We start from the raw sequence: 26,932 nt of genomic DNA, 5'->3' as shown, positions 1-26,932 counted from the left end.
AAAAAAAAAAAAAAAGCTCCTAAAGTGCAATTTTAAAAAACAAATGATTACTTATAGCAAAAAGGCTAGAGGACACATGCAAATGTGTACAGTATTTATCTCTGGGTAATAGAACTATGGGTGTTTTTCATTTTCTTCTTTTACACCTTTATGTAATGTGTTAATATTTTATCATTAGGGAAAAAAACAGCAAAGCTATTTTCAGCTTGAAATGAAAAAAGTTGATAAAGGGGATTGGGGCTTAGGTGATTAAAGGCAAGCATGTGAGTCAGACATGGCCTCCCAGGCCCTGCCGGACTGTTGCGCTGTCGCCGGACACTCAAGTTGCTATCAGGAGCACTTTTCTCTGTCAAAGTGACTGGCTTTTGTCATGCAATCCCCAAGTTATAATGGGAGGGTAGGATAGGCCCCAGAGCAGTCAGCTGAGCCAGCCCCGCTCAGTGAGTCTGTCCTCTGGGGCTCACCATGCCCCCAGCCTCCGCATGGGGAACACCATCAGGGCCCTCGTGGCCTTCATCCCTGCTGACCGTTGCCAGAACTATGTGGTCAGGGACCTCCGTGAGATGCCGCTGGACAAGATGGTGGATCTGAGTGGGAGCCAGTTACGCCGCTTCCCCCTGCACGTGTGCTCCTTCAGGGAGCTGGTCAAGCTCTACCTGAGCGACAACCACCTCAATAGCCTGCCTCCGGAGCTGGGGCAGCTACAGAACCTGCAGATTCTGGCCTTGGATTTCAACAACTTCAAGGCTCTGCCCCAGGTGGTGTGCACCTTGAAACAGCTCTGCATCCTCTACCTGGGCAACAACAAACTCTGCGACCTCCCCAGTGAGCTGAGCCTGCTCCAGAACCTCAGGACCCTGTGGATCGAGGCCAACTGCCTCACCCAGCTGCCAGATGTGGTCTGTGAGCTGAGTCTCCTTAAGACTCTGCATGCCGGCTCCAACGCCCTGCGTTTGCTGCCAGGCCAGCTCCGGCGCCTCCAGGAGCTGAGGACCATCTGGCTCTCGGGCAACCGGCTAACTGACTTTCCCGCTGTGCTGCTTCACATGCCCTTCCTGGAGGTGATTGATGTGGACTGGAACAGCATCCGTTACTTCCCCAGCCTGGCGCACCTGTCAAGTCTGAAGCTGGTCATCTATGACCACAATCCTTGCAGGAACGCACCCAAGGTGGCCAAAGGTGTGCGCCGTGTGGGGAGATGGGCAGAGGAGACGCCAGAGCCCGACCCTAGAAAAGCCAGGCGCTATGCGTTGGTCAGAGAGGAAAGCCAGGAGCTACAGGCACCAGTCCCTCTACTTCCTCCTACCGACTCCTGAGGAGCTTCAGTTGCAAGTCAATGCCAAGGACCCAACTGCAGCATGTTCTGGAAGCCTCTCCATTGGAGTGGAAAGGATGGCTCTGGGTCATTTGGGAGTGGCTCTGCTAGTAGAGACTGATGGGGAGAGCCAGGTGGAATGCCATAAATCATACTGAGAAAATATTTCTGGCGAACAGCTCCTCTTCCAGAGGGGAGTTGTGTGCCAATGATGGCATGACAATCCAGAGATCATAACTTCTTTGCAAGAAAACAGCTTCTCCACACAGATATTTTGAAACACTGAAGAGCAAAAGGGGCTGGGACACTCTGAACTCCTGCACTCTCCAAAAGTGACTGGTCATGAGGCTCATGAGCTCCTCAAATAAGGTATTTGCCATAGAACTAAATATTCTGGTGGTCTGTGCTTTGCAGGACATATTTTCTTTACTGTAAATGACCATAAACAGTATCAATGTATCACTGAGGCCACTGAAAAGGACATTTCTACCTAGGCAATCAGTCAGATTCACAGAAAAAAGTTGTTTGTTGTTGTAAAGGCTCAAGATGAAACTCCTTCCCCAGCAGTTTAGTGCCTGCTGAAAAGATCTCTGATGGACAATACTTCTTGGTGGACTCCAGCTGCCCCTTTTATTATTATTAGAGACAAGGTCTCACTCTGTTGCTAGGCTGGAGTGCAGTGGCACAATCATGGCTCACTGCAGCCCCGAACTACTGGGCTCAAGCCTTCCTCCCGCCTCAGCCTGCCCAGTAACTGGTACTACAGATGTGCACACCTGGCTAAGTCTTTAATTTTTTCGTAGAGATGAGGTCTTGCTATGTTGCCCAAGCTAGTTTCAAACTCCTGGGCTCAAGCGATGCTCCTGCTTCAGCCTCCCAAAGTGCTGGGGTTTCAGGCATGAGCCACCACACCCAGCCTTCAGCTGTCACCTTAAACTTGACAGTGGCTCATGCTGATTTAGTTCATTTTCCCTAAAAGGTTTGTCCCAAGATCTGCTCCCAACAATTTACTGTCACTGACAATGTTGGAAGTCATCTGGAAAAGAGAACCTCTGTGGTAATGCGGTCTCATTAAAGTCAAGCCTTGTTGTGATTCCTGTCCACCTCCCTGAAGCAAAGCCCTTCTGTTTATTCACACTAATGAGCCAGAGCTGAGCTAAATTGAATCCCTGTCCTTGGAGGAAAACCACATTTCCAGAAGCATGTTAGTTTAAAGGTAGTAGGTGAGAAATGTGTTCACTTGAAACAAGCACTTTGAAATTTGAATAGCAAGTTGTAGTGTATATAGGAAGTCTCTGCCTCTTTCGCCTAGTATCTCTGCCTTTGTTTCAATGTGTTTTGATTTTTACAGACTGTTTTGACAATGTATAAACCAAGGTATTTTGTTTTTTGGAAGTATGTAAATTGTGACCTTCCCACAAATATATAAACTTTAAAGAAATTGTTGTCAGTGGGTAATTTAATAATACAATTCTTTATGTACTTGAACATTTTCAGCAAACAAGGACACAAAAAGTGTCATCTTAACTAAAACATACAGTACCAAGTTTTTAAAAGGATGTTTTCCGTAAAAGCATCTTAACCCAACAGTTTGGTTCTAAAATGACATTACACAGCAGACCTATTTTCATGTATGTTTTCCTACCAGAAATATTTCCTGCTAAACTAGAGGAAGGATGATGTTGCATAATTCCTTCCTATCGCCACCTCCCATCTGCAGAGCATTTGCAACCCATTGATCAGACTGCCAAAAAAGGTCCCTTTAATCATTTAATGTAATAGGTTTAAACTTTCAGGTCAAACATATTTAACTCCTTTAGAAACAAGTCCATATTTCTGTTGGACAGTTAGGATTTATCTCATTCCTAATGACGGAAGCCAAATTATACTCAGCTGATGCTAGAAACTTTTGTCAACAGAACTTGCATTCTAAGCTTAATCTATAGCAAGGTTTATAGATTTCTGACTTTCTTTTGACCCTGTCTTACCCTTCCCAAGATTAATTGGCCATTCTGTAGTTGCAGACTATAACCATAAAACAGAGTGAAGCCAATTGATCCATACAGAACTGTCATCTAAAGAGCTAACTGGTCTGAATCAGTAGTCAAATTATAAACATTTTGGCCCATAATCAAGCTGTTTTCTTCTAAAACAATCAATACACAACGAACATTTCTCAAATGGTATGGTCAAGTGTTCGCTGTTGAATTTGCTTTCCAAAAATGTTTTCACTGTAGATTTTCAATCAATTTTTTTTTTTTTTTTGAGACAGAGTCTTGCTGTGTCGTCCAGGCTGGAGTGCAGTGGCGCTATCTCGGCTCACTGCAAGCTCCGCCTCCCGGGTTCACGCCATTCTCCTGCCTCAGCCTCCCTCAGCGTCCCAAGTAGCTGGGACTACAGGCGCCCGCCACCATGCCCAGCTAATTTTTTGTATTTTTAGTAGAGACAGGGTTTCACTGTGTTAGCCAGGATGGTCTCGTCCTGACCTCGTGATCCGCCCACCTCGGCCTCCCAAAGTGCTGGGATCACAGGTGTGAGCCACCACAACCGGCCTTCAATCAATTTTATAAAGTATATAAATGCATACTTACATTTCTATAACCCTTCTAATAGTTTCTGGAAATGTTGACACAATTAGAAAGTAAAATAAGAAAATGTTGAAACACCAAATGTAACTTTTTTGCTCCTGATTTTTAAGTCTTGAAACTCAAAGTGTTAATGCATCAAAGGGAAAATGTCTTCCAGAAGTTTACATAGGATTTTAGATTCCATAAATAAGAGTGATGCCAACTGAAATCTTTAACATGGAATCAGTTGAAATGAATCAGCAACCAAGTTTGCTTATTTTGTCCTAAAATGCATCATCTCTAGAGTTTGTAATTTTCACTTAAAAGTAGGTTTGTGCCCTAATAATCAACTGAACTCAAACTAAAGGCACATATCCAACACAGTGAACCAGAAGCAATGTAGCATAGTGGCTAAGAGCGTGGCCCTTCAGACTACCTGGGTTCAAATCCTAGGCTTGCCACGTACTAGTCAGTTATCATCTATGTGCCTCAGTTCCTCATCAGTAAAATCATAACAGTTTCTGCAGAGCACTGTAAGGATTAAACCCATTACTGTGTATAAAATGCATAGAACAGTGCCTGGCATGTGACAGTGAAGGTTTATATAAAATGTTCTTTTACTAAGTACTACACCATGCAGCACAACACCTATATTTACCCTAAAAGCAAGTGTAATTCCTTGATTTTTTTTAAAAGTGGCATCCCATGATTTGAAGGAGAAAAAAAACAGTGGCAATAGAAAAAGCTGTTTTCTCTTCAGAAAATTTTCAACCATAATATCTAAAGTCCTGAATATAAGAAATGTAACCACAATTTGGTCAAATGCTCCTGGCTTACCAAAATAGGAAAACACACAGACATGATTACCAAGGATGCATTTGCAAATTTCTAAATGAATATACTTTCATCCCTATCTATTATTCTAGAATTAATCACCAAAGTACTTGAAAACACGGGACTATTCCTTGGCATGAAATCCGTTTCTTAAGGGGCAGGAGGCATGTGACTGAAGACATCGGTCCTGTTAGATATTTTTACTCTGCCTTTTGCCTGTTTTTTTTTTTTTTTTTTAAGCATACTATTTGTCATCTCCGTACCATAGAAAGGATACTACTAATATTTGAAAACAACAAGGTATGCATGCCTTTCTTTCCTTGTGGACCGTCCACTTCTGGCAAATACTAAGCAGGACTTATCATTGAATCATCAGTGCCTTGTACAGTTCCACCACACTTCTTGAAGATGGGAGATTTTATCATGTACCCAGCCCATGGGACAGGAGGAAAGGCTGACACGTGGAACGCTGCTAGAGGCCAGGTACTTTCCTCGGGTTCTAAAGTTAATTCATGTAATCTTTTCAATACTCCTTTGAAAAGAGCTATTATATACTGCTCACAATTTTAAAATCACAAATTTGAAATCAGGGTTATCTTTAGTCTTCATATTGAGAATCTGAAAAGTTATACAGTAATTCTGATTTTTTTTTTTTTTTTTTTTTTTTTTGAGATGGAGTCTCGCTCTGTCACCCAGGCTGGAGTGCAGTGGCGCGATCTCAGCTCACTGTAAGCCCCACCTCCCGGGTTCACGCCATTCTCCTGCCTCAGCCTCCCGAGTAGCTGGGACTACAGGCGCCCGCCACCACACCTGGCTAATTTTTTATATTTTTTAGTAGAGACAGGGTTTCACCGTGTTAGCCAGGATGGTCTCGATCTCCTGACCTCGTGATCCACCTGCCTCGGCCTGCCAAAGTGCTGGGATTACAGGCGTGAGCCACCGCGCCCGGCCAGTAATTGTGATTTTTAAAAAGGTTCTCTTAATATCTTCTATTGATCGAATATGCTAATACAGCACACAGCAGACTTTTATAAAGGGTTTTGTACAGAGTATTTTGTTGACTTCTATTATTCGGAGCCCTGGCAAAAAACTGCATTCACCCCATGTGATTACATGGAGAGACTTTAGTGAAGACAGGGTGAAGTGGGGGAAAAAAACAAGTAATAGCAACGCAGACACTCACAATAGCAGCAGCTGTTATCACCTGTAAGACTAAACAGGGTAAAAAAAAAAACGTTTTGGCTGGGCCAGAGCGAGACTCCGTCTCAAAAAAAAAAAAAGAAAATCATTTCCCAAATCCATTAAGAGCTAAGAGCCATGGTAAGAGGTGCTGCCTAACGAAGACATAGTAGCCGATCTTGCAGGTATGCAGTTACCTCCAGAGACAAAGAGCAAAGGCAGGAAGAGAATAGATTGTCTCCCTATCTCCTGCTAGTGCATCCTCAGTTAAAGCAATAGAAAACCAATCCATAAGGAGCTGTGAGCAAGGCAGCTAGCAGGGGTAAGCCTGCACAGCCTCAGTGCAGGCAAAGACTGGATTTGGGGTTGAGGAGTGTAAAATACCAAACCCAAATTATCCTTCCTCAGAGAAAAACTGAAGGTTAACTAAGGACAGATTTTAAGTTCCTAAGCACTTAGACAAATTTCTATGCAGTAACAATTAATTTACATTCCAAATTTCTCTTTTCATGTCACAAGTCTTGTGAAAACAAAAACCCACTGCTTCCATACTTGCTATTTCTGAGTTAAAAGAAACTCCATCCGTCACTCATACACTGTTGGTGGGAATGTAAATTAGCTCCACCTTTATGGAAAACAGTATGGAGGTATCTCAAGTAAACAGTTACAACTACCATTTGACTGAGCAATCCCACTACTGTGTATCTATCCCAAGGAAAAGAAATCATTTTATCAAAGACACCTGCAGTCGCAGCACTATTTACACTAGCAAAATCACAAAGCCAACCACAAGCCACCAAAAGTGGACTGGACTTTTAAGAATGTGGTACATCACAATGAGATATCATCTCACACCAGTTAGAATGGCAATCATTAAAAAGTCAGGAAACAACAGGTGCTGGAGAGGATGTGGAGAAATAGGAACACTTTTACACTGTTGGTGGGACTGTAAACTAGTTCAACCATTGTGGAAGTCAGTGTGGCGATTCCTCAGGGATCTAGAACTAGAAATACCATTTGACCCAGCCATCCCATTACTGGGTATATACCCAAAGGACTATAAATCATGCTGCTATAAAGACACATGCACATGTATGTTTATTGTGGCACTATTCACAATAGCAGAGACTTGGAACCAACCCAAATGTCCAACAATGATAGACTGGATTAAGAAAATGTGGCACATATACACCATGGAATACTATGCAGCCATAAAAAATGATGAGTTCATGTCCTTTGTAGGGACATGGATGAAATTGGAAATCATCATTCTCAGTAAACTATCGCAAGAACAAAAAACCAAACACCACATATTCTCACTCATAGGTGGGAATTGAACAATGAGAACACATGGACACAGGAAGGGGAACATCACACTCTGGGGACTGTTGTGGGGTGGGGGGAGGGGGGAGGGATAGCATTGGGAGATATACCTAATGCTAGATGACGAGTTAGTGGGTGCAGCGCACCAGCATGGCACATGTATACATATGTAACTAACCTGCACATTGTGCACATGTACCCTAAAACTTAAAGTATAATAATAAAAAAGAAAAAAAAAAGAATGTGGTACATACACACCAATGGAATACAACAGCCATAAAAAAGAAAAACAAATGTCCTTTGCAGCAACACGGATGGAGCTAGAGGCCATTATCCTAAATGAACACAGAAGCAGAAAATCAAATATCACATGTTCTCATTTTTAAGTGGGAACTAAATAAAAGTGACATGCAGACACAAATATGGATGAAATGGACTCTGGGGACTCCAAAGTGTGGAGGGTAAGATAGGCATGAGGGTTGAAGTTACCTACTGGGTCCGGTGTCCAATATTTGGGTGATGGATATGCTAGAAGCCCAACCCTCACCATCACACATAATACCCTTGTAACAAAGCAGCACATGTACCCCAAATCTAAAATTGTAATAACTCCATCCTAAAACCGTTAACAGGAGTTAGGTCTAGGTCATACTTACCTCTGAAACTGGAAAGATATTTGTGAACTTGAGATTTTTCTAAAGACAACAATCAGTAACGGCTTTGAAATATATGAAGGCAAGGTATGGCTATATTCTTGAATATAGTAGTTTGCATATTTTTACCTTAATATTTTTTATTGGCCAATCTGTTTTAAGGTCTTTGGAGAAAATATGCCTAACTCCATGCCATCTGGCCACTCAGGATAAACTCACCTGTCCCACCACATCCTTTGTGGGTTGTCATATGCTCTCCTGCTCCACCTACCTCAGTTGTGAGGATTACAATTAATGTGTGATAAAGCACTTAAAAAAAAATCACACAGCAGATGGTATTGCTATTCAATCAGTGTAATTCTAATACCACATTCTTCTAGTTTTAATCACATCTACAAATATTAAAATATTGAGACAAATTCTTACATGTCTCAACTTCCCCCCCCTTCCCACAAAATTGTTTGGTCTATCAGTGTTTCTTTAAAAATCCTTTGCTCCTTTATGGGAATGTCCCTCCATCTTAGCACAGATGTCCAATAAAAACTCAACCTGTTGGTCTCTTACTTCTTGTGTATTCTGCTACATACTGATGCATTATTAACAGCCTCCAAATCTAGAGTTGCCTTTAAACCAGCAAACTCAGTCCATACTTACACCCATTCTCATTCTCTTATCCACTTACCCAAAACAAAAAACCCTTAAAAAAAAAAAAAAACCCAATCAATAACAATACTTAAGTCTAACCATACTCTTCTTCAGAGAAATTACCTTACAAAGCATTGGAAAGAGGTGCTGAGAACCAGCCAGGGCAGCACAGCAAAACCTGTCTCTACAATTAAAAAAAAAAAAAAAAAAAAAAAAATCAACCAGGCAATGATGCCATGCACCTATAGTCCCAGCTACTTGGGAGGGTGAAAGAATCACTTGAGCCCAGGAAGCAGAGGCTGTAGTAAGCCGTGATCACACAACTGTACTCTAGCCTGGGGGACAGAGTGAGATCCTGTCTTGAAAAAAAAAAAGATACTTAGAGCACATCATCTTGCAACTTTAAAATATGACTTTTTCAAGCTTAAAAACATCATATAACATAGAGACCAGCCTGGCCAACATGGCAAAATCCCATTCTCTACTAAAAATACAAAAATTAGCTGGGCTTGGTGGCGGACTACCATGTAATCCCACCTACTCGAAAAGCTGAGGCAGGAGAATCATTAGAGACTGCAAGGTGGAGGTTGCAGTGAGCCAAGATTGCACCACACTGCCCTCCAGCCTGGCGGACAGAGCGAGACTCCGTCTCAAAAAAAAAATCACATCACAGAAAGCATCGTAATTTTTTTCAATGCAAGAGACAGCACTTAGACTACACAAAGTTAAATGAGTACTAGTTTATGGCATTTTCACTAAACAAAATTAAATGGGTAAATTAAATCCCAAGCAACTGGGATTATAAGCGCCCACCACTATGCCCAGCTAATTTTTGTATTTTTAGTAGAGATGGGGTTTCACCATGTTGCCCAGGCTGGTCTTGAACTCCTGACCTCAAGTGATCCACCTGCCTTGGCCTCCCAATATTAGGATTACAGGCATGAGCCACCGCACCCAGCCATCGAGTGTTCTTATGGCCCAGCAACAAAACCAAAAGATTAATATATGGCGTGTTTATCACATTTGACTTGGGCTTATGTTAATCAAGATAATTATTTCAAAAATGTAGATGGCCAATCATTAAGCTGGAAAATGCCATACTGAAAATAATCATTAATTTCCATTAAGTAGAGTTCAAACAGAATACACACATATAAGACATTAAGAACCAAGTAATTGTTCAAATTTTTATTTTAATGCACAGTATGAGAAATGAACTTTTTTAAATCAACTGATTTGTATGGAAAATGACACGGCAAATAAATTAGACCTATGTTAAAGAGAAGGTCAGCTAAATATCCAAACTTAAGGATATAATGGGCACCGATAAACAGATTCCACAGTCTTCTTTAATAGAGTATCTTTCAAACACAACTTTGCTAGAAACTGGTCCAAAGATCGACAGCACGTGGGAATGCTTAACAGGGGTGGTGATCAGGGACACGTTTCCTATGAGAGTAAGAAAAAAGTCAATAGTGAAAAATGAAGAGCATGATTTTATCCAAAGTATTATACTAAATACAAACACAACTAGAATCCTGTATTAAAACTGTTATAACTCTGCAATGGTTTGCATGTGTGTCCCCTATAACACTCACATTGAAACTGAATCCCCAATGTGGCAGTACTGGAAGTTGGGCTTTTAAGACGTGACCAAGTTATGTCATGGACTAATGGGTTATATAGGATGGGACTGCTGGCTTTAGGTGAGGAGGAAGACAGACCTGAGCTAGCCACTCAGCCCCCTCCTCCGTGTGATGCCCTGCACCACATCAGGACTGTTCTGCCTTGGGACTCTGCAGACACCCCCACCAAGAAGCACCTTCTATTCTCATCTTTTATTCTTTGATGACCATACAATAAGGGGGCATAGAACAATCTTTTGGAAAGATGGGATAAGGGTACTAGTAAATTTGTACTTAATGCTTGTTCAAGGATCCAAAGCTTGAGAAACACTGCTTTTAGAGGCAAACACAACAGTTACGAGAAGCTTAAGAACAGATCAAAGAGTACAGCATTATACAGGGATCATATAAAGAGATAAACTTTTCACCCTTGGTAGCTTATGGGGGGAATAGGATGCTAACCATTGTCAAGAGTTATGAAGCAGCTGTCACAGGGCACTGATCTGAAAAAAAAGTCCTCTGGAGATTAATAAGGAATATGAAAAAGCAGCCCATGGTCTGGTAGGTCTGAAAGGCTGAGTTAAAATTCAGTTTCTTTACTGCAAATTACTCAGAATTTGCTAATAAAAGATACCTGATCTCTAAAACAGTATCAGACCAAACAAGGTATTACACATTTTTTTAAGTGTATTTCAACTGTGGGTGAGGGCACTGACTTCTTGTGAAGATTTCTGGGAGTAGGTGTGGCTATATGACCTTGCCCTAGAACACTTTAGTTACAGAACTCAGTTTCCTTTTGCTATCATTCTGTTTAAAGACAACAGAAAGCATCACAGCATCTACTGTCCTCAGTACTTGACCTTTCCAAGCATGGCTCTTTCTGTGCCTTTTCAATCCTAAGAGCTACCTCAGCTGCCCATCCCTCTTTCCCCTTAAGTTTTTCTGGCTTAAGTGTTAAGAGTTGGGATATTCTGAATAACTTACATACTTTTATCCAGGCAAAACTGTCTCTGCTTTTCATTAACTCTAATTATAAAATAAATACAGCTCCCTATTTTGTTTTGCTGTTAGTAATTTTTTCTGAGAAAAGTGTTAGGGTACCTGGGTGCCGCTTTGATGATGTTGTCCACACGCAGAATCACCTCTGCTGCTTCAGCTGCACTCAGAAGAACCTGTCGCTTCACTTGAAAACTTTCTGTTATACCCAGGATAGCCATATCTCCAATAGTGCCTTCCCTCATATCTGCAAAGAAAAACAAATTTACTAAAAAGCAGTTTTAACTAAAGTATCAAAACATCTCTAATGATTTATAATAAAAATTAATCCTATTAATAAAATTAGGACACCCAACTACTTTACTCAGTAGGTAGATAAGCCTACAAATGAGCTCAAAGAAAGCCTTTAAAAAAATTAAAAGGGGCTGGGTGCAGCGGCTCACATCTGTACTCCCAGCACTTTGGGAGGCTGAGGCAGGTAGATCACCTAACGTCAGGAGTTGGAGACCAGCCTGGCAAACATGGTGAAACCCCGTCTACTAAAGATATAAAAAATTAGCCGGGCATGGTGGTGGGCACCTGTAATCCCAGCTACTCAGGAGGCTGAGGCAGGATAATCACTTGAACCCAGGAAGCAGAGGTGGCAGTGAGCTGAGATCATGCCTCTGCACTCCAGCCTGGGTAACAACAGTGAAACTCTATCTCAAAAAATAAGTAAATAAAATAAAAGGGGCCAGGATCAGTGGCTCACACCTATAATCCTAGCACTTTGGGAGGCTGAGGCAGGAGGATTGCTTGAGGCCAGCCTGAACAACATAGTGAGACTGCCCCCCCATCTCTAAGAAAATAAAAATAATTTAGTCAGGCATTGTGGCACATGCCTTTAGCCCTAACTACTTGGAAGGCTGAGGAAGGAGAACTGCTTGAGCCAGGGGTTCAAGGCTGCAGTGAATTATCATGGTGCCACTGCACTCCAGCCTGGGGAACATAGCAAGACCATTGTGTCAGTTATAATAATAGTAATAACAACAATAATGTCAACTACTGATCACCCATATTAATAGAAGACAACATATCAAATAATGAAAAACAAATGGAAGAAAATTCATAAGTTACCTACCCAACTTCTCTTCTTGTGAGAATCCTGCTTCATTTTCTCACAGATTAACTGGTGCTCCCTCTTCTTCAATGACAGGATTATCTACCTTCTTAAGACTACTCTATAATGTCCAGCACAGCTTGTCAGAAAGTTTTTCAATATGAATTAAATCTGCCTCATTGGCCACTTTTATCTATGGACTAGAGATCTGTGATCTGTACTCAAGATTATCTTGCAGTAAGTTTACTATGAAATTAGAAGTTAATACTGATTGTATAAACAACATAATAGTTTATGTTATTTTTCAGAATGTAAGTATTGTTTATATTTAAATCCTATAGTCGTTATATACCAAATAGCTACAAATCTTCTAACCAGTTTTACATGTCTTATGGAATAACAAAGTTTGGGAAATGCTGAGCATATAAAGTCACACACATTTTCCCAGCACATGTAATGATTATGAGGACAAAGTCCAAAAGAGTCTTTTATACGGTTATTGTAACTCTTTATGTTCCAAAAGAAAAAAAAAGCTTGGTGAAAAGAATTACTTTTAACAACGGCCACAAAGTTCCCCTTGATTGCTTACCCAATCCAGCAGTGGTATTGCCTTCACTGTGAGCAGCCCTGAGCTGTGCCACCAGGTCTGCACTGTCATAGCCTGCATTGTCAGCTATGATGGTTGGCAACTATGAAAATGAAGAAAACAAGTAACTACTCACTCTACTGTAAGAACCACTGATTTACTCCTAACTAGGATAGCTTTTTAAAATTATACATTTAGGAACAATGTAAAATCTGCTTCAATTACTGCTCACGAAGCGGAGAAACTCCAGAATCAAATTTAAAAGCAGTATTAACCAGTTCATTTTCTACTCATTTTAAAACTATCAATAACCACAAAACTTAAGTTCGGATCTCTCATTTTGATTAACTTACCATTCTCAGTGCTTTAGCATAAGACTCCATTGCAACAGCTTCTTTGCCTGGTGTTCTATTGGCAAGCTGTGTCACAGCATGAGCCATCAACATCTCAGAACAGCCTAAAGATTAAAATTCCAGTAAAATATTGCAATGCTTAGTTGTCTCCAAGATACTGAATTACTGACTTTAAGATATGCCAAGCATTTTAAAATTTAGTGCAAAAGCAATATAAAATTTCTATAAGAACCATTAAAACCACTTATGACTTATATTGTACTTTAAGAAATTAAAAATATATTCAACATTTTCTAAATGCTTACCTCCTCCATAAACTGTTCTAGAGTCCTTTACAGTTTGCGCAAGAACACAAAGAGCATCATGCAATGATCTTTCTGCTTCATCTAAAATTTGTTGAGTGGCACCACGCAAAACAATGGTACAAGCCTCACCTAAAATTAAAAGACACAGTGACCACTTAGGGATAAAAAGTTTGCCTTCTATTATTTATGCAGGTGTTGGTTATATTACTGGGTTCTGAAAGCTGACCTGTCTTCCTGTATTATACATTCTCCAACAACCAAGGCTCATAATGGTTCTAAGTTATCAAGGAAAAAAACTATGTTGAACATGCACTGTTCACAAAGACACGGTATATATGAGGTTGACTTCAAGAGACTGAAACAAAATATATATCATGCTTCTGAAGAGTTAAGACCTGTAAGATATGCTGTTCTAGTAACTACAATAACCTTTACTTCAACAGAGCCTAGCAAGAATTTAGACACCCTAACCAGGATCTACATAATCACTCACCAAGGGCAACCCCAGAAAAGTGAATGAGTTTGTCTTCTCCAATCATGACTTCCTCGATAAGTTTGCAACTTCCAAGCTTCACCAGTTCTGGGTGATCAAAGGTAGAGGCAATTTCACCACCTATAAACATAAACATGTATTAGTTAAATGCACAGCAGGCTTAAAATTCCTGTTTTCTAATAAGCAGTAATGGATAGACAATGATAGGTAATGTGTTTCACATTTTAAAAATTGATTGCTGATTATATTCCTGGCACTCTTTTTAAATACTTCATATCGACTAATTATTTAATCTTTAAAACAATCCTCTTGGATAGGCTCCATTATTATCCCATTTTACACATGATAAAAATGAGGCCAAGAGGTTTACTTTCCTATCCAAAGACCTAACTAGGATTAATATAAAAAGCTGGGGTTCAAACTCAAGCAGTCTGGCTTCAGATCTATAAGCACACACTATACAATACTACCTTCCAAAGGTTAAACTGAGTCTTAAAGCAGTTACTTTTGAGTTTAAATTCAGATTCTCTTCTGAATCCAACCTATAAGACTAAAACCTCATGATACAATTCCCAGCACAAGACATGAAAATATTTGTCCTATATGTCAACCACTATACACTTCATGAACTGCTTAATAAGCACCTGATATCTCTAATTATCACAAATGAAATGTCCTAAGGCCTAAAAAAACAAGAAATGCATACTAAGAATTTCCCAGACCAAATTTAATAAGAACAAATTAATTTTAGTCCTTATGTCTCATTTCTATTCCTATTTTCCCTCCATCTTCCATGCTGTAAACTGAACAGGTCAGCCACTTCGTTCCCTATTTCCTAACTAAGCAAAAGTCAGGTTTCCATTTCAAAATCCTTTTCTCTAGCTGACTACTCTTTTCATAATGTGAACTGCATATATTATCAATCAACCCTTCTTTTCCTATGCCTTACTGATAAATCTGTCAATGCTCTATTATTTATTTTACAATAAATTCATAAAGACTCTGGTCTTTGAAACTACTAATTTATACTCATAATTTGTATAAAGTTCTTTTTACTTTTGGCTGGCAAAATTCTGAGACTGCTTTGTGTTCTAGATGTGAGACACAACAGATATTTGGGACGTCATATCCAAAAATAAGACTAACTTGGCTTATGAAACTTTTCACTTCATCCTTCTACATGAGACTTTTCTTTCTTTTTAAAGAGAGAGCGTCTTGCTACCTTGCCTAGACTGGAGCGTAATGCCTATTCACCAGGCACCATCACAGCACAACCTCCTGGGCACAAGCAATCTTTCTGCCTCAGCCTCTTGAATAGATCAAACTACTGGCACATGCCACCATGCCCAGTGCAAGACATTTATTTAATGACACTTGCAAGAACCAATGTCATCATACACCTTTGACAACCACTGAGCTTTTAAGGATGGGAGCCACCATGTGGTCACCTTCATAGACATACAGTTGGTGTACTTAATAAACATTCTTCTGGGTATAGAGCAATTTCATGTCAAGACCTTACGATATGTTTATCCCATCAATATATTATTACCATTTACTTCTTACATCTTTTTTTTTTTTTTTTTTTTTTGAGACAGAGTCTCGCTCTGTCACCCAGGCTGGAGTGCAGTGGCGCCAATCTCAGCTCACTGCAACCTCCACCTCCTGGGTTCAAGTGATTCTCCTGCCTCAGCCTCCCGAGTAGCTGCGACTACAGGCACCCACCACCACGCATGGCTAATTTTTGTATTTTTAGTAGAGACAGGGTTTCACCATATTGACCAGGCTGGTCTCAAACTCCAGACCTTGTGATGTGCCCACTTAGGCCTTCCTAAAGTGCTGGGATTACAGGCGTGAGCCACCGCACCCGGCCTCTTACATCTTTATTTTGTGGAACTAAAGAATGAATTACATAAACATGAGCATCTTAAATTTTGTTTATTTGTCACCTTAAAGCATCAAGTACGCAATGGCTCCTAAGTAACTTTAAAGCAGGTAAACCCACTTCAAGTAATTAAAGGAAAATGTCTCTTGGTTAGAAGAAGACTATGCTTCTCAAATGATTAAAAAAAACGTCTTAAGAGATCATTCTGGGATGAGACCAAGTCCACTCTCCAAAGGTTAGTACACTATAATTTCTTCTAATTATTCATGGCAGTTCCAAACAGTGTGACAGCCCTACTGACTTCACAACTTATAACCCAGGTCTCCAGGTCTCCTTAATTCTCATTCCCAAACCAACTTTCCAACCTATTCATTCATTTTCAAGGACCTAAAATCTAGAAAAATGTTAAACTTAGTTTTCCAGGGCTTAGAGTGTACTATGAAAACCATTAACAAAACTATACTTATATCCCTAAATCTGTAAAAATTTAATAAACAATAATTTTAAACCATTACCACAATAAAAAGCAAACAAGCTACATTCTTTTTTTTTTTTTTTTAAAGACAGGGTCTTGCTCTGTCACTTAGGATGGACTGCAGTGACGTGATCACAGCTCACTGTAGCCTTGGACTCCTGGGCTGAAGAGATCTCCTGCCTCAACCTCCCAAGTAGCTAGGACTACAGGCATGTGCCACCACGCCCGGCTAATTTTTTGTAGAGACAGTCTTACTATATTGCCCAGGCTGGTCTTGAACTCCTGGCTTCAAGCAATCTTCCTGCCTTGGCCTCTCAAAGCACTGGGATTACAAGCATGAGCCACCACAACCAGCCTGAACTCATGTCATTGTGATGTAGACAGATATGTCTGATTTATAAACACAATTTCTATTTGACACAACTGGAATTATATCACTCATACTTCTATTAAAGGGTATTGAGGTATACTAATTTTCATTATACAATGTTGATTGTTTCACGTATGCTAACGTTTATTACTTTCAGAAATTTTTTAAAATTAACAAAAGCAATGTTTCAGTACTTGACCCACTCTCCAGCATACAGTAAATGTTCAATAAAGGTTACTATTGTAACTGTACTACTACAAAGGACACAAAGCATTCAACTGCTTACTAAGCAATAAAAACAAATGTACAAACTAGATAAATATAAGTAGACTTAAGACTTTTTAAAGCTCTAGTTTGTTCAGATTTTAACAATGGTCTTACAGGTTTGTCAGAAAAAAATATATATATCTTTTTTTTTTTTTTTTTGAGACAGGGTCTCACTGTGTTGCCAAGGCTGGAGCACAGTGGCACGATCTCCGCTGACTGCAACCTCTGCCTCCCAGGCTCAAGCGATTCTCTTCCCTCAGCCTCCCAAGCGGCTAGGATCACAGGCGCTTGCCACCACATCTGGCCAATTTCTTTTTTTTGTAGGGATGTGGGTTTGCCATGTTGCCCAAGTTGGTCTGAAACTCCTGAGCTCAAGGGATCTGGCTGCCTCGGCCTCCCAAAGTGCTGGGATTACAGGCACAAGCCACTGCACCTGGCCAAAAATCTACCTTTAAAACAGTGACACAATGAAAGAAATCTATACCTACGGCAAACGTGGTATATAACTTGGTATCGTAAATGTAATGTATCTATGTATCTAAATTAAAGGTATCCAAGAGTATAGATTTCAGAATAACTGTTGAAATTCTAAACTCCTTAAAGGTAGTTGCATATAGTAACAAATAACAAATTCAAGAGTGACTATTGTGTTTGTTAGAAAACAATACCTTTTTTCCATACCTGTGACAAGAGCTAGGCGTTCCACACCTGCAAAATCTGCATGCTCAATAGCCATGACACCAGCAGCACCAAAGAGCTGTTCAGGATAATTATAAATTAATTGCCTGTAAATAAAATACATGAAAACATTATGCTCAAAACTGTTATAAGATAAACTACATTAGACTAAAAAACATGTAAACATTTTTACCACAAGTAAAAGAAATGCAAATTAGAACAAGATTGCATTTCTTACCTATATAATTAGAGTTTATCAACTATAGTACTAATGCATCCATTACTAGTATTGAAAACAAGTGTTCTTTATTATAGTAACTGTATAAATCAATCCTGTAATTCTGGTCACTGTAAGCGTGCATAAATCACAATTTACTGATTACAAAAATCCATAATTTAAGTGAAGTTATCTAAGACAGTTCCTAAGTAAAAAATCTAATTCAATATAAGTAAATATGAAGTATTCCTTAAACTTTCATGGAAAAAAATCCTTTCTTAAAAGCAAACACAGACCTGTTAATAAAGCAATTTATTCCATGCTTAAGAATACGTTCAACTTTCTCCTTCATTTTTTCCTTTTCCGCATGTTCTATTTCTGCAACCTTTGCTGTAGAGTCAACTCTTACCCGGGAACCAAATATCTAAGACAAACCAAGCATAAAGAGAGCATCAGTTTCATTACTTTTTTTGAGATTGAGTCTCGCTCTGTTGCCCAGGCTGGAGTGCAGTGGGGCAATCTCGGCTCACTGCAACCTCCACCCGCTGGGTTCAAGTGATTCTCCTGCCTCAGCCTTCCAAGCAGCTGGGATTACAGGTGTGCGCCACCACACCCAGCTAATTTTTGTATTTTTAGTAAAGACAGGGTTTCACCATCTCATATTGGTCAGTCTGGCCTTGAACTCCTGACCTTGTGATCCGCCCGCCTGGCCTCCCAAAGTACTGGGATTACAGGCGTGAACCACCATGCCAGGCCTCATTACTCTTTTTAAAGAGTCCCATAGCATATTTCAACATTTTTACCAATGTATATATATGTGTATATACACAACAGATTCATACCTATTCCAAGCTTTTTAGTGCAACTGATTCCTGAGTTTATAGAAGCCAGCAATTTTTTTTTTTTTTTTTTGAGACTTTTGAGACGGAGTTTCACTCTTGTTGCCCAGGCTCGAGTGCAGTAGCACAATCTCGGCTCACTGCAACCTCTGCCTCCTGGGTTCAAGTGATTCTCCTGCCTCAGCCTCCCGAATAGCTGGGATTACAGGGATGCGCCACCACGCCCAGCTAATTTTGTATTTTTTTTTTTTTTTTAGTAGAGACAAGGTTTCTCCATGTTGGTCAGGCTGGTCTCAAACTTCTGGTCTCAGATGATCCACCACCTCCGCCTCCCAAATTGCTAGGATTCCAGGCATGAGCCACTCTGCCTGGGCAGTAATTTTAATTTTTAAAAAGTAGAGTTACATACCTTTATTTTGTCTGTATCCATACCAGTATTTGCAATAAGAATTTTAGCATTTTCAATTCGTTTTGGTTGATTTACTCCAATTTTTTTATCCAACAGGAAGCCTACAATAAATATAAGAACAGTATCATATTTAATACTTCAAAGCAGCCTTAGTACATCTTATAAAGCTGTCTGCTTTATCATATCACTATTTCAAAGAAGCTATTTAAGTCCAATTTACCAAGCTCTTAGAAGGCATAAAAGCAAGCTTGTCCAACCTGCCTTATTCTGTTGTTGTTTTGCTTTTAGGCTTTTAGCGCCTGAAAGCCATAGATTTTAGTTTCTGTCTCTAGTGATAAGCAGAAAAGAGGGAGGAGGAAGGGGCTTTACCGGCCCAACCAGAAACAGAAACTAGGAACCCATGACTGTATTCTCTTCCTTGGACACTTCTGGTATAAAGCATCCCACTAGAAGAATTATTACAAAATCAATTTAATGGATTACTTAAAAAATATGAAACAGAAAATATAAGAGCACAGTACAGACAATAAAATTAAACAGTATTTTGAAACTTTTGTTTCAGATATACGCTACACCCAAATCTGTATGGGTTGCAATATAAAGACAATAGGTTAAGTCCATTTTTATTAGCTTAAAATCACCACCACAAGAGAAAAATTGAAGATTCAGGTATTGAGGCTGGTGGTAAAAATGGAAAAACCATGGACACTGTGGAGTCAGATAAATCTGACCCTGATCATGCCCCTGCTGCTGGCTATATAACCTTGGACAAATTATCCAACCAGAAATGCTAATTTGTAAAACAGGAATGTAACCAGTAGCAGAGGTGCTAGTTACCAGCCTAGTCCTGCTGCTTTGGAACCATCACACAAACCCAGTATCACCTACCTTTCTAGGCCTTTTTTGGTTACATTAGAAACTTTTCCGTTATGAAGCCACCATTATCTTGGGTTTTCTACTCTATTCAAGTGAACCTAATCCTCACTCACCAGGTCATGATGACTAAATGACTAAAGTTCCTATTACAATTCCTAGTACAGAGCAGACATTCAAGAATGGTGCTGCTTGTGCTACTAATATTCTTGTTTTAATGCTCCTTCCCTACCACCAGCCCCTATGAGAAATGCTACACAGCGGCCAGGCATGGTGGCTCACGCCTGTAATCCCAGCACTTTGGGAGGCTGAGGCAGGTGGATCCCCTTAGGTCAGGAGTTCGAGACCAGCCTGGTCAACATGGCAATACCCCGTCTCTACTAAAAATACAAAAAAGTTAGCCAGGCATGGTGGCACACGCCTGTAATCCCACCTACTCAGGAGGCTGAGGCAGGAGAATCGCCTTAACTCAGGAGGCAGAGGTTGCAGTGAGGCGAGATCATGCTGCTGCACTCCAGCCTGGGTGACACAGCCAGACTCCGTCTCAAAAAAAAAAAAAAGAAATGCTACACAGCTCTTGTATATAAACTTAACCAAGAGTATTTTCAGAATTATGACTCTCTCTTAAAATAAATCAAGACCCATGACATAGAACAAAACCAGGACTCCAAACCACTGGTAAAAACAGAAGTTGTAAAGCACCATCTAATTCTTTTTTTTTCCTTCTCTATATAAGAATGCCTATACTTTTTGACAGGCCATTTTGTGAAGTAAATATAATGTGAAGATGATCTGGAAAACTTCACTCTAAACAAAAATGTACTACTAAGAAAGCAGTACTTATTATGTCTCATTTATCACTCTTTAAGAACTAGATCCTCTTGCCCTATAAACATACATAATTATTTGTTAAAGAAATTTTTTTAAATTCTTTTCTAAAAAAAACTAGTCATCCCCCAGTATATGAAGGGGACTGGTTCCAAGACGCCCACATACACCAAAATCCCCACATACTTAAGTTCCAGGCTGACTGGAACCAGCAGATTTGAAAAGTTGGCCCACTATATACATGGGTTTCAAATCCTGCAAATACTGCATTTTCCATCCACGTTCAGTTGCACATGTGCAAACCACGGACACAAAGGGCTGACTATATTTATTGAAAAAACCTGCATTGTGAACCTACATAATTCAAACCCATGTTGTTCAATGGTCAACTGTACATCCTGAACAACCAGCTAACACAATGATTTGACTGACCCAGACCCTTCCTGGAGAATACATATAATCCTGGTAAAAGTACCATTTGAGAATAGATGATTTCTAGTAAAAGAAAACATCTCCTCTTTATCAGAGACTGCAAGTAACTTCATGGTAGTTAAGTAAACTCTAGAGATCATCAACAATGCTGGAATAGCGTGGGAAGAGGAGTACACTGTCAATAAAATGACAAAAATGGCTGCACATATGATACGTCCTTAAATTCAAGTTCACTGGCTTTGTAAAGGGTCACTGGTCTCAAAACAGAATTAACTCAGTATTCAGCCCTCAGCATCTAATCAAAGCTTCTTGTATCTGACATTCATACATACCTTCATCTAAATAGGAATCTGCCAAACTTCCTCCTAGCTTCTTGATAATATGAATCGCCTCCAGGTTGCCAGAGCCTTTCAGTCTGAGAACTGCTTCTACAGCTAACTTTGTAAAGTGGTCTTTGTGATGAGTAAGAAGTTTTGAGGATAATGTTGTGCCCGCAATATTCATTAAATCTTGACGGAATTTAACTTCATCGGAACTAAATAAAACCAACCAAATATACATATTAACCCTACTTTACTTTTCAAAATTTATCTAGATATTCATGTCAATAGATAATTTTACCCTAACTGGTCAAGTCTGTAAGCTATATGAAAAGAATTAAACCTGAGCAGTAATCAAGAAACACAAATTAAAGATGTTATTTTCCCCACCAAACTGGCAAAATGCCAAAAAAAAAAAGGGGGAGGGAGGGCACACAAGCATGCAAAAGTCTAATGTTGGCAAGAATGTGAGAAATGGCTGGGCACAGTGGCTCACGCCTGTAATCCTAGCACTTTGGGAGACTGAGGAGGATGGATCACTTGAGGTCAGTTCAAGACCAGCCTGAGCAACATGGTGAAACCCCATTTACACTAAAAATACAAAATTAGCTGGCTATGATGGCACATGCTTGTAGTCCCAGCTACTTGGGAGGCTGAGGCAAGAGAATCACTTGAACCCGGGAGGCAGAGGTTGCAGTCAGCCGAAGTCGTGCCACTGCACTCCATCCTGGGCAACTCTAAGAGCGAGACTCCGTCTCAAAATAAATAAATAAATAAAAGGACGTGAAAAACAAGTATTATTATACAGTTGTGAATGGGCAAATAAATAAAAGTGCCTTAAAACAGTGGTCCCAGACCTTTTTGGCACCAGGGACTGATTTCATGGGAAGACAATTTTTCCACCTGCTGCTCACCTGCTGTGCAGCCCAGGTTTGGGGGTGCCTTAAAACACACACACCTACCTTTGGACCCAACAATTACACTTCTAGAAACCTTTGGGCTATGTCGCAATGTCACAAAATTATTATAAAGCTAAAAATCATCAAATACACAAATCTCCCCCTACAGATAGGTTAATACAGTCATTCTAGCCAAATATTCAAATGTGTAACTCTATTAAAATACTGCACAGAAAACTGACATCCAAAAATGTGCTTAATATTTAACTAGGTTAAAAAGAGGCTAACAAATTCTCTATACAGTATTATACTATTTGCTTTATTTGTATATTTTGATGATATATACAAAAAGACTAAAAACCCAAACTTAATTTTAGTGGCTATCTCTGCAGGCTGATGTAGGTTTGACTGTTGGAGTGGGGTGAGGCAGCAAGATGATCTTTGTGTATGCTTTTCAGCGTCCTATAGATTTCTTGCATTAAGCATGTTATGAAAGAACACTAAATGTTTAGAACAGTAGTACTTTGCTATACAAACCCATGATCAACTGCAGAACTCAACAGCGCCTCTCTTGCAGCCTTCGTGGCTTCTCTCCAACCCGCTATGATGGTCTGTGGATGAATCTTTTTTGCAATTAAAGATTCTGCTTCCTATTAATAAAGTTATAAAACAAAAGTTATAAATAGAAAATTATTAAGCACTCCTCAATAGTAAAGATAAAGGAAGTAAGGACTTGATTACCTCTGATACTCAAAAACACAGTAGGAAAAAAGAGTTGCTTAGTTGCTCTTACCCTTAATAATTCTGCTGCTAAAACGGTAACAGAGGTAGTGCCATCACCAACTTCATCATCTTGAACCCTTGACATATCTATAAAAAGAAATTAGTTATTAACTCAAAATTGCTTCTTTGCTTACTAAATTCTCCAAAAACATTCACTACCAATCTAAACTTACCAGGGTTCCTCATCCAACAAATTATTTGGAACTCTGAGGTCTGAAATGCAACAGTTTTACCACCAACATACGGGCACTCCTGAAGCTTGTATTTTAACAACGATAATTAAAAACTAGTGGACATCAATTGACAGTACGATTGGTCAACACAGCCTATTTATAAAGTTATTTCAAAAATGTTAACAAACAGTATTATTAGGTTGGTGAAAAAGTATATTCAGACTTACCAACTAAAACTTTAGCTGCTGGATTGTCAACACCAATGTTTTTTAGAATAGTGGCACCATCATTGGTTACCATAAGAGAGGCATCTCGTCCACTGCTTAGAAGAATTTTGTCCTAAAGGGAACATAATTGGTTCAAGTTAAGACATAAGCACATCTTGAAGAATGCATGGATCAATCAGTATTCTCATACAGTGCTAGTGTATAAACACTCTGGATGGCTATTTTGTGGTATCCATTCGTCAAATGTTTTCAATACATACACCACGTAACCAAACCATGTATCTACCCCTAGAAACACTAGAAGCACAGGTAGACACTAGTTTTTGTTTCAACACCATAACTGCAAAAACAATGGAAAGAAACTATCAATACAACCATAATTAAATTATAAAATAATTAAGGTACAGGATAATATTTGACAGTTAAAGGGGCAGTGTTATCTACTTACACTGAAAGGAATTTAAAAGAGCAAGCTACAAAAAAGTATTAATAGTATCTGTTTTATAAAACAGTATGTTACATGAGTATAAAATACATAATGAAGTACACATACTTCTACATAAACAGAATATTAGAAGATGTACGTGCAAATGATAACAGTACTTGTCATTGGGGAGGGGCATGGGATTGGGGATGGTGATTCTGGGAACTCTGATTTTTACTAAGGAGAACATACTTGTCTTTTATAATTAAACGTTTTAAAGATTAAAAAGCATTTTAATACGCTTGTTATTATATTTCCACCAAGCGCTCTAAAACAATATTAAAATATAAAACTTTTCTATTTTTCTTACCATGCCTTTGGGTCCCAAGGTGCTCTTTACCAAGTCTCCAATGGCGATGGCACCAATAAAAGAAGTCTGGAGTAAAAACCAAGGAGATTATCAGAATCAACTTTACAGTCTTCAAGTACAGTTTTATCTTTATTTACTTTTTTTTTTTTTTGAGGCAGAGTGTCGCTCTGTCGCCCAGGCTGGAGTGCAATGGCGCGATCTCAGCTCACTGCAACCTCCGACTCCTGGGTTCAAGCGATCCTCCTGCCTCAGCCTCCCGAGTAGCTGGGATTACAGGCGCCCGTCACCACGCCCGGCTAATTTTTGTATTTCTAGTAGAAACGGGGTTTCGCCATGTTGGCCAGGCTGGTCTCGAACTCCTGACCTCAGTTCATCCGCCTTCCTCGGCCTCCCAAAGTACTGGGATTACAGGAGTAAGCCACCGCGCCTGGCCTCCAGTTTTATCTTTAAAACAATGGTTAGAACAAGGCTTACCAGACGAGCTGTCTCTGCTCTCTCTTCATCAGCTCCTGCCTTAAAGATGTTAACAGGTGCAAGGGAAAGGGACGCCTAAAAAGGAAAACCAAGAGGTATTCCGTTTAAGTACCAATACTCTAACACATATACTGAGGTGCCTTCCACTAGTCTTACAAGTGGATATCTAAGAGAAAACTCATTTACAACAATGTTTTCAATCAAATGAAGCTTCCATCATCGGAGAAGGCATTTAAGTGGGAGAGAGGGACTTGTAGGAGAGCGACATGGCTTTTAGGATTTACAAGGCCCCCAGGAGTATAAATTATACACCAGCGAGATTGACAGTTACGTACAGCGAGACTAAAGACGATCTTGAACTAAGAATGAGGCAGGGAGGGGTTGCAGGCCATCAAGGTGACGCCTGCCAGGCGGGCGAGGGAATGCGGCCTCCATCTTCCACCCTCGGAAAGCTGCGGCCCCTCCACCCTCGGATGGCTCAGACCCCGTCGCTCCAGGCTCCGCCCCTAGAAGGAGGGCGGAGCGGGTCCCACACTAGAAATTTCTTCGCTCGGGGTGAGGCGCGGGCCTGGGCTGCCGGGACTATGCAAAGACCTAGGCACAAGGAGACGCTGGCTTTGCGGTCCACCCCTCCCCCTCGTGGTGAACTCCACCGGCTGGCCTGGCGCAGGCCGCACGCCCCGCGCATGGCTCGCACCATGTGCGGCGGGACGGGGAGACAGAAACGGAGCCTATGACCCTAGCAGGACAGAGGAAACAGTGGGGTGGCAAGAGCACGGCAGAGCAGGGACAGGGCAAGAGGCAGGGGAGTCAGGCTCACCATGGTTCCGAGGAGTTCCGCACACAAGTGAATCCCCTCACAGCTCGTGCTCGGGGCCACCGGACTGAAGGAAGCCGGAAGTGACGCCACAAGCCCTACTTCGGGGGGCGGGGCCCCGGCCTGTCGTTACCGCCGACAGGCGTCCCATTTTGATTGGAGCCCCACGGGCCGGAAACGCAGCCTTTCACACTGGAGGGGGCGTGGCCGCCGCTCCAGAACAAAGAGGCGGCTGCCGCGCGGGTTGCCATAGAAATGGAGTTCTTGCTCACACTTTTTATTTTCTTAAATTTAATCTTTAAACACTTCTATTAAAGTCACACATGTACACAGTTTAAAGTGTTATATACCAATAATGAAAAACATGATTTATCTACCTCACCACTTCCTGTCTCCAGGAAAACTGCTTTCAACTTTTTCAGTTTTTTGGAGGGGCTATTTACTATCATATTCCCAGATAATATTATTGCTATGTTAATTTTAAACATTATTTACTGAGTATTACAGAAGAAGACTTCCTTTTCTCTTAATGAATTTTCAGACGTTATTTCTAACTGGACGTTGACTGCCCAGGATAAGGTCTTGTGAACTGACAGAGACATTTATAGTATTTTATCTTTGCCCTATTTACTCATTTTCAGGAATTTTTGCATTTCGGTCTTTTTTTTTTTTCCTCCAATAGTAGAGACGAATTATTAGTCTTTGTTTATTATAGACAGTTTTCTACTTTCTCTAAGTTAACGGATGTCTAAAAATTTGTTCTCTAAAAAATTTTTCTGTCATCTACTGATACCCTCTTTTCTCCCTTTGACTAACTGATCGCTTAAGCTCCTCGGCAGGGCGCCGTGGCTCACGCCTGTAATCCCAGCACTTTGGGAGGCCGAGGTGGGCGGATCACCTGAGGTCAGGAGTTGGAGACCAGCCTGGCCAACATGGTGAAACCCTGTCTCTACTGAAAATACAAAAATTAGCCGGGCGTGGTGTGCATGCCCGTAATCCCAGCTACTCAGGAGGCTGAGGCAGGAAAATTGCTTGAACCCGAGAGGCAGAGGTTTCAGTGAGCCGAGATCACGCCGCTGCACTCCAGCCTGGGCAACAGAGCGAGACTCTGTCTCAAAACAAAACAAAACAAAACAAGCTCCTGGATTTTTCTTTTTCTGTTTTGTTTTTTTTAGAGATGGGGTCTTCTATGTTGCCCA

The 26,932-nt window shown here is 40.4% G+C and overlaps 2 protein-coding genes across 5 annotated transcripts; one reads left to right on the top strand and one right to left on the bottom strand.

Moving 5' to 3' along the window:
- Positions 1–401: 401 nt before the first annotated feature.
- LRRC10 (leucine rich repeat containing 10) lies at positions 402–2,757 on the top strand. Its single transcript, XM_004053551.5, has one exon. It carries the CDS (start codon positions 483–485, stop codon positions 1,314–1,316), a length of 834 nt encoding a protein of 277 aa, XP_004053599.2. The 5' UTR covers positions 402–482; the 3' UTR covers positions 1,317–2,757.
- A 6,932-nt stretch (positions 2,758–9,689) lies between these two features.
- Positions 9,690–26,687, bottom strand: CCT2 (chaperonin containing TCP1 subunit 2). 4 transcript variants are annotated; one of them, XM_004053549.3, is made up of 16 exons: positions 25,737–26,687; positions 24,917–24,991; positions 24,443–24,508; positions 23,649–23,760; positions 23,259–23,335; positions 23,003–23,115; positions 21,579–21,781; positions 19,114–19,214; positions 18,162–18,289; positions 17,652–17,755; positions 13,974–14,093; positions 13,481–13,609; positions 13,176–13,279; positions 12,826–12,925; positions 11,243–11,384; positions 9,690–9,965 (listed from the first exon to the last, which is right to left on the bottom strand). In XM_004053549.3, the coding sequence occupies exons 1-16, from the start codon at positions 25,737–25,739 to the stop codon at positions 9,935–9,937; spliced, it is 1,608 nt and encodes a 535-aa protein (XP_004053597.1). In that variant the 5' UTR covers positions 25,740–26,687; the 3' UTR covers positions 9,690–9,934. The 4 variants fall into 4 exon arrangements, with proteins under 4 accessions (XP_004053597.1, XP_063550734.1, XP_055213007.1 ...); XM_063694664.1 differs by lacking the exon at positions 25,737–26,687 and adding an exon at positions 25,252–25,405; XM_055357032.2 differs by having other exon boundaries at positions 9,690–11,384; positions 25,737–25,891.
- Positions 26,688–26,932: the final 245 nt, after the last annotated feature.

Source organism: Gorilla gorilla, chromosome 10, assembly GCF_029281585.2.
Source record: "Gorilla gorilla gorilla isolate KB3781 chromosome 10, NHGRI_mGorGor1-v2.1_pri, whole genome shotgun sequence".
Taxonomy (NCBI): Eukaryota; Metazoa; Chordata; class Mammalia; order Primates; family Hominidae; genus Gorilla; species Gorilla gorilla.
This window is presented reverse-complemented; position numbering and strand designations above follow the sequence as displayed.